This window comes from Phoenix dactylifera, chromosome 1, assembly GCF_009389715.1.
Source record: "Phoenix dactylifera cultivar Barhee BC4 chromosome 1, palm_55x_up_171113_PBpolish2nd_filt_p, whole genome shotgun sequence".
Taxonomy (NCBI): domain Eukaryota; kingdom Viridiplantae; phylum Streptophyta; class Magnoliopsida; order Arecales; family Arecaceae; genus Phoenix; species Phoenix dactylifera.
Window position 1 is genome coordinate 6534831 of NC_052392.1, and position 8798 is coordinate 6543628.

General features: G+C 38.0%; 1 protein-coding gene and 1 pseudogene across 1 annotated transcript; both read right to left on the minus strand.

The window, feature by feature from the left end:
• Nucleotides 1–862: 862 nt before the first annotated feature.
• On the minus strand, nucleotides 863–1512 carry LOC120113296 (glutaredoxin-C1-like). The gene has a single exon (XM_039134385.1). It carries the CDS (start codon nucleotides 1351–1353, stop codon nucleotides 1042–1044), a length of 312 nt encoding a protein of 103 aa, XP_038990313.1. The 5' UTR covers nucleotides 1354–1512; the 3' UTR covers nucleotides 863–1041.
• A 4530-nt stretch (nucleotides 1513–6042) lies between these two features.
• On the minus strand, nucleotides 6043–6759 carry LOC103714017 (annotated as a pseudogene).
• Between the last annotated feature and the right edge of the window lie 2039 nt (nucleotides 6760–8798).

Below are 8798 nucleotides of genomic sequence, written 5' to 3' on the forward strand. Positions count from 1 at the left end.
TGGGGTTTAAAATAATAGCAATATTTTTTATATATTCCCTTGTGGTGAGAGATGCTGCAATAACTAGCTAGTTAACTTCATGCAACCGGATGATCATTCTTTAATTCATTTGTGGATATTTTCCAAGTTTCTAGATATCAAATTTTTAAGTATCAACCAGTAGAAGTTGCATCAAAGTCTTAGGCAAACCCCAATAGAGATAATGTGCAATCTTTTCTATAACAAACTGATCACTAGGCACTATAAAATGACAATAAGATAAATATCTTGCCCTAAAGATATATCATATATTTATCTCCTTTTTCTTCTATATGAACAGGGAAATACCCAGGATGACCTACATATAAAAGTGCAATTGGGAAGTCAGATGGTCCATATCTGATTGACGGAGCTACTCGCAGCAAGATCTTATCAAGATCGATCTACCACTTAAGCGATCCCAAATTTATTTTTGTGGTTATAGTGCTTCTTCATTCCTGCTTGAAGTCCTATTTTATTTGAGCCTCCTAAATTTATATTTCTGGCCATAGTTGTGCCATCAAATGAAACCATGGTTTTGGAGACAAGAATAAATGATCATAAATTTTGTTTAGAAGGTTAATATTTGCTTGGTATGCATGCAAACGTATCTCCATGTATCTTACAAATGTCTCGACTCTTTTTTTCCCTAAATTAATTAGGTCTTAACCATTAACTTGAAACTAAAATACACTGCACCTGCAAGCACAACGATGCGGTTATCCGCATGTATAGATGGGCATACAAACATCAGCTTTCATATATATATATATATATATATATATATATATATATATATATATATATATATATATATATATATGTAGTGACAAAAAGAGGAGACACCAAAGCATGATATGGCCTATTTTTCCATCAAGAGAAGAAGAAGAACAACAAGAAGAAGAAACGTCAGTACTCTCTTAACCTCACTCTCTAATACATGCATGCCAATACTTGTTTCTCTCTCTCTCTCTCTCTCTCTCTCTCTCTCTCTCGTTATTTATCAGAAGTAGCTCCTCATGTCTAGAGCCAAAGAGCACCTGCATCTCGGAGCAACGAGACCAAGTTACCACCAAGGTGAAGGGACATGATACTGTCTGTGGATCCAACAAGATTGCCACCGATAAAAACGGCAGGCACCGGTGGACTGCGTCCGAGAAGCTGGACGAGCGCCCTCTCCATCTCTTTCCCACCACGTACCTCGTCGAGCTCATAGACGGCAGGGTTGACGCCAAGCTCACAAAAGAGCCTCTTGACAGCGTGGGACATGCAGCACGAGCTCTTGCTGAAGATCACCACAGCTCGTTGCGAGGCTAAACTCCTCACCCGATCCATCTCCAATTATCGATGCGCCTGCTTTTGGAAATTGGACAAGCGAAGGCTCCGGGAATTTGGATAGGAAGCAGTGGATGTTCAGCAGAAGAGCAAGGTAAAATGATGGAAGAATTAATCTTGCTGAGGAAAGGCTTGGGTTGTGGTGGACTCTAAGCTCATGACTGACTTGTTTATATAGGCACAGATTGTTGTTACTGCCCGTAGTTTCTTGAAGGGATGGAAGTGGAAAGGATGGCTCTCCAGATACATTGTTTCATCTCCAAAATGCCCTTCTTATCATTGCTTTGAGAGCGACCATCCATCTTAAGGTTCTTGGTGGATATTGTTAGGGGCTCACTATCAAGTTGAGCAAGTAGTTGGATAGTGTCTAAGCTTCTTTTTCACCTATGGACACAGATAGGGCCATGTGTTTTGGGAATATCTAGGAGGCAAGCACCATTGCTAACTTCTGATGGAAAAATGTTCCTCATTTGATAAGGTTAGAATCTCCTCTTTATTATTAGAATCAGCAGGTGTGGAAACTTTTTATCATCTTCAGATCTTGGAATGAAAATGTGAAGATTGAAAGAAATTTCAAGTGACAATAAGAATGGATAGCTTGATCAGAAAGAAAACAAAGGTGTGACTTGGTATAAAATGAGCACACCATAAGAAATCTGAGGCGTACAAAATTATGAACTACACAGTACCATAGGTACTACTAATGGACAAAGTAGTTCTTGTTAATAATTGCCATGATTGTAGGTATTAGAACTTTCTGTTTAATGATCTCGATTCTTACCTATGAGGGTCTTCGTCCATTTTTGAGGCATATCTTTTATTTTAATGAAGCATGTAGATGAATTTTGTCAATGTTTTTTTTTTGAAAATTTTTAACTCAGTTATCGAAGAAAAGAGATTAAAATTTGAACTTACAACAGTGAAGTCTTTCTCTATAAACATTCATGCATGGCAGGTTTGGCTCGAAAGAAATCAGAGAATTTTCAGAAGCTCAACTATACATAACCAAGATAGAGATGGTCAAACGAGTGAAAAGGCTAGGATACTCATGGCTGACTTTGGTACCAGTTAAGAAGAGGATAGAGGTGAATAAATATCTAAAGAAAATTAGGTGGTGTGACGCTGATGATCTTAGAGATCAGTCATAGTTGTTTCTCTTTCTTATTTTCCTTACCTTCTTCTTGCTTTTCTATAATCTCTTTATTTCCTCAAACGAAGTACTTAAAGCACTTTGCACTTATTGATTCCAAATAATAATAATAAAAAATTAATGCACTTGTATCACAATTGCAAAAATTCTCTGCAAGTAGAGCTGGAGCGAGTTTGCATTTTACATAGACTCAAGCATTTAGTATTGAAGAGGGGGCATGCGGCTTAGCTTCATTGGATATTGGATATTAATGACCTAGCTGGGATTTCTCCCTTGGTCTTAATAGTTTCATTACTTGAGCTTATTTTTTCTTAAAAAAAATGCTTTATGATGATATCATGCGTTCATATGAAAAATTTATTAATGGATCGATAATTTGCTGACATATCGACTGCATAATCAACTATCCTTCATGTTTGGCAACAAATTTCACGAATCATACCAATCCTCTCTTACCACATAGCAAGAGAAATGTTCATGGATGCTATAATGGAAGCCTTACAACGTTACCCTATTATTCTTATCTACGCCGACTTTTAGGTCAACTCATGCACTATTATCTAATTGTAGGTAGGAGGAGCGTATGCATGGGCCACAACTATGTGTCAAAGCAACAAACCGTACGATGATGCTACGTTCGAATCATCTTCATTCAACAAAGTAATAAGACAAATAAAAAGAGATTTGGTTCCAAATGGAGGATTTGGATTTGAGGAACCTTGTAAATTGACCCCAATGGCAATTCTCACTTGGAGGCTACGCTCCATTTTGGCTTCCAAAGCATTTCCTTTTCCCTTATCCTCGCTTGGAGAATCCCAAAAAGGAAGTGGAAAAAGTAAATTGGCCGTCAGCTCACAGGGAAGAAGGAATAAGATCCACCACCTGTCCATATTTGTACGGCCTCATCCGCAGTACCGCCCCACTTATAATCTAATCTGCGATGCCGCTCTCTGACCTTCTATTTTCTCCAGCTTTGCATCATTTTATCTAAGAGTAGAATTGAAGTTTGACATTCTCTATTGTGACATGGGAAAAAAATGCATAATAGAGTTGGCAATTAGATCGGGTCGGACCGGATATAGATAAGATTGGATATAAAATAGATCAAAAATTTGTCAATCCGAAATCAATTTATTTATTAAACAGACCAAAAATTTAGATCCAGACCTGATTATCATTTTATTAAGCAGGTAAACTAATCTAATTTATAAAAAGATGCATTAAGTTAAACGGATTAAATGGTTAAGCATTATCGTACTTAGTGTATTTGAACCTCATTAAATCTCTTCAAAGAGCTAGCATCGGACTTAAATTTTATTGGCAGCAGCAATTTAGGCCTGAGAACATGAGTAAGAGTTTAACAAATTTGTGTTTAAGTTTAATTTGTTATGAAATAGACCATAAATACACTTAGTGCATCTATTCTTGGCCTTATCGAACTCAAGGATAACCTCATCCAGGATAGTTCAATCAGGTAGGTTATTGGTTTTGGTTAAGCTATAGACAGCTAAGTCTTTTAATAGAATAATTGGCGAACAGTTTGGGTTAAGTTTTTTTAATAGTTGACAGTTGAAGACTTTTATATTTATGAGTATATATTTGTATAAGTTTTATTATAAGGAATCAATGTGCTACATTAATTCCTTTATATAATTAGTATTACATGCATCATACAATGCAATTTTAGTTACCATTTTTATTTATTACTGATCCGATCACAAAGAAAAAAGTAATTTCCTTAATATGCTAAATTTGAATCTCTCAAACAAAATTTTAAAAAATAGTTTTTTTTTTGAAAATATGGTTCAAGCCTTCTTTTCTTTTGTTGATGATAACAAACTGAGATACATCATTTTTATTAATACTAATGAGGTCTACTCTTGTATAATTGGCTCAAATTCCTTTTTTAGTTCAAACAATATATCTTTCTTAAAATAGATATAACAAATGAAAATAGGCAATAAAAAGCTAAAATCTTATAGGAGGTAGATTTCAATTTCTATATCAACTTTATCTTCAAACACTTCATCTAATTCTTTATGGATTGAAAGATATGTCTAGTTAAAAAATTTTCTGAAAAAAAGTTTTGATTTGATCGATCCATTTCGATGCCCAAATAATAAAAGTTGGTTCGGATCGTTCAGTGCGCCACATCTTTTCAAGGATGGCGTTATGTCATAGAATTTGAGAATTTACTTGCTTAAAAAAAGTCATCTCAAACGTGCGATTAGTATGCGATTCGGTTTTCTGATGTGATGACTCTAGTCTTTTTTTAGTAGCTAAAGTGATTCATACTGAGTCTGATGATCATTTTGAATCAACTATTATCATACTTTTTAGTTTCAAATTTTCACATTAAACTTATTGCTGTATTAGCGATACTTATAGTATCACCTCAGTGAGCTCTTGGGCATGTGCATGTCAAGGGGCCCTTCCCGCTGCCATGAGGCTCTTCCCTTGTCATCAGGTTATTCCAGGGGTTACTGACCTTTGGGCACTTGAGGAGTTAAGGTGGGACCCTAAGAATAACATGCATCCAATAGTAACCAAAATGAAGATATCTCTCTACACCAAGATGACCAACCCCTGGGACCAAGAAAGAGATATCCAATAAAGATTTCAAAAAATTAGATAATATGTGGGTATCTTGAAACTAAAAAAAAAAAACGCTCAGAAGGCACTGCCTTTTCCTCTCCCATTCCCTTTGCAAGAAGATAATTCCCTTTGCTTATTTGACGCCACAAACTAACTGAAATAGGGAAGACCAAACAGGAAACTTGCATTTTTTTTTCTTTAAGGAAAAGGCATACATAATTTGTCTGAACTTTTTATGGCTTCAGTGGATTCATCAGTACAATGTTTGTTAGTTGATGATGTTATAATCATTTTGGTGGTGGTAACTATGCAAGAAAGTGACATATATATTCGGCTACTTGTGATTTTGTTCCATGCTTAAATTTTTCCCCCCTTTCATACAAAAGATTGTCTGAATACGTTGATAGATTTGAATTATGGACCTAAATCGTTCCCGACCCAAACCTCAGTATTTCAGATTGGGTTTAGGTGGTACATAATCCTGACTTGACTCGAACGGCCTGCTAGGTCTAAAATATTATTCATGGATCTAATCTGGCTCAACTGGATCAGCAATTGGATTAGGTCCAAGTCCAATATCAAGATCCAAAGGTAAGATCAAGGTAGGTTAGGGTCAAGCATGCCTCAATCCAACTTAATCTATTTGATAGGGTCAAGCATTTTGATCGTTGTGCAAACAATTATTCCTTTTAAAACTATTTGGACAAGGGAGAATGGAATGAGATTCAAAGCTTCATTCTGCTGCTTGGACTAGGTCCCACTTTTAGAAGGTGCATAATTTTATGTGTCTCATTCTATTACCACGTCATGACGCATAAATTCCTCTATGCGAAAGCGTAATGCCTCGCATGTCATGCAAGTCCGATCTTAGTCTCATATTATTAAATCAAAACTGCTCTTCATCTTCCAAATAACAAAGAGGTGCAATTCAACATTGGACATGCATTATCTTTATAGGCATATTTTACTAGAAAATGAGACAATTTCTTTTTCCTTTTGTTTTTTTGGCAAATAACGAGGGACACAACTTCAACATAACTTGGTAACCACTTAACATGGTCAAAAACTCAACAATTTATTTTGATATCTCCCTCACAACAAAAGCAAAAAGAACTGCCTTACTACTTGGAACTCATCCTAATATATTACTACATTTTTCATATGGTATTGGAGCTAGTTTATTATTTTAAAGACATGTGTAGCCATATTGCACCTGCATCTCGGAGCAATGGAACTAGTTTACCACCAAGGTGAAGAGACATGATCCTATCAGTGGACCCGATGAGTTTGCCACCGGATGAACACGGCCGGCACCGGCGGCCTGCGACCTAGAAGTTGGACAAGCGCTGTCTCCATTTCTCTCCCTCGGCGGTCCTCATCAAGCTCAATGACAGCAGGGTTGACACCAAGCTCCAAAAAGAGCCGTTTGATGGTGTGGCACATACAGCAAGAGCTCATGCTAAAGATCACCACAGCTCTCTGGGAGGCCAACTTCATCACCATATCCATCGCCAAAACTTGAAAAATTTTGGTAAATATGGAGCTCAGATGCCAAATAATCAGCACAAGATGTGGCTGGCTTTCCAAGTTGTGACTAGTGGGAGCTTGGGAATGCGGGATGGAGACTGGAGAATGTGAAGATTAGGACTAGAGCCAAATGCTTGAGGAATGGCTGTGGACTTGGAGCTCATGGATGACAAGTTTATATAGGCCTAAAAGTGTTGGTTTGAAATTTTGCAAGGAATGGAATGGGAAAAGTAGATGACCCTAGGTATTTTGATGTGCGCCAAAATTCCCCTTCTGTCATTCTTAGGAAAGCAACTGTGGTGTCACTTCATTGCCACACCTTAGCTCAAAGCAAGTAGGTCCAGGGAATTGGGTAATGTCGAAGTTTCTTTTTCAGCTTTCCATATGGATTTAAGAATGAGAACTGATTCAGTACCTAAAATTTTTTTACCAGATAAACTTAGTAAAATATTCCAAAAGATTTCTGGCCATTCAAATTATATTTTATAGTGACGCTTAATTATCGGCTTACCAGGTCAGTAGATAAAAAAAATACAAATTTAGTTATAATTTGGCCGAACTCTGAGGGTTAAAGTTCTGACCTGTGCGCCTCCTCATTCTTTTAGGGTTTCTGACTTCCATCGTCCACCTAAGGCTGGATAAAATGCGTTTAGGTACAAATAAAAATGCTTCAAGAATATAGTGAAGGCAATGAGGGCAAATCGATCCACTGTCAACTTTCTATACCAAAATTCTCCTTGCATTATGATAAGGTTTGAATCCCCTCTATAATGTCAGAATCAGCACGAGATGCCAAGTCTTGACATCACCTTTCAATTTTTGAGTACGTGGCTGCAAAAACTGAAGAAGTATCTAGTGATATTGTGACGTGGGATTGCCCATCTAGAAAAAAATCAAATGGTGCGACTTGGCATCATGAGATGGGTCATGGGTGGACTGATGTAAAGATATTGTTGGCCATGCTGAGGACACGATGAAAAAAACCATGTACGACCCTTGAGAATACCATTCCTTGGCTCCTCGATTACCAGAAAAAAAAAGCATTTCTTTTATTCCTCTGAGTTTTAGGCTGACTCCCAAGGATATAGAATATATATTTTAGCATCATTTTGTTGCACTTGATTGATAGAATATAAGTTGCATGAGTTTAAGTCCACTACAAAGTCTTAAGTTGCATGCAACCCTTCTCATGTGCATTCTTATATGTGTGAATATATGTACTAAACAACGCTTATGATGCACAAGTTTTTTAACACCACAGGGCTTTGAAGAGAGTCAGATGCATACAGCCTTATCCCGCATATAGAGTGGTTGTTTTTCTATTCTAAATTCATAATATCTAAGTGTAATAGCCCAGCCCATTTTCGAACTGGGCTAGTGGGCTAGCCTAAAGAGGCCAGGCCCAATTGAAGCGAATCCTCGATGAAAATCGGAGATACCGGACAATCTGAGTTCGAGTAGAACTCTAGGAGTTTGCCTATGTAAGTCTTACTCCTCCTCTGTTGAAAGCCATCACCGGTTTCTCCAAGAGTTACCGCCGATCTTAATGATTTATCTCCGAGTCACCTCCTTGATTCCTCGCTCGATCTTTGTTGGACTAAGGTAAGACCCAAGCCACTCCTCCTCTCTTCTTATTCCGGTCATCTAGCCGTGTTTTTCTTTGAATTTAGCCGAAAAGACACCGAGATTCATCTGAAATTGGGGTACCTTGTTTCAGCGTCTCTTTCTCCTGGGTTCACCACCATCGGCCACCAGTTCGAGCCGGAATTTGCCACTTCCTAGGGGATCGTCGAGGTTGCATAGCTATCGGTCTCAAAAATCGACCATGATCCATGTCGAGCTGATCACTCTATGCTCTTTTTGATTTTTCTTCCTTCTTCATTGTGCCAGCCGGCCACCATCGCCAGCGAGGCAACCGCCAAAGGGCTGCTTGTGGCCATCATCGTGGGTTGGTCACCATGGCTGCCCCCCCCCCTTTGATCCAAAGAGGAAAGGGAGAGACGACTCTCCCCTATTTTGGAGAAAAAAGAAGAGAGCCCTCTCTTCTGTCTCTCTCCTCGCTTCTCTCTCTCTTTCTCTCTCCTCTCTCTTGATTTTTTCTTCTTGTTTCTCTCTCTACCTGGATCATCTCTCTCTAGAATTGTTGGACCAGGTAAGGGCGTCTCTCCATGAC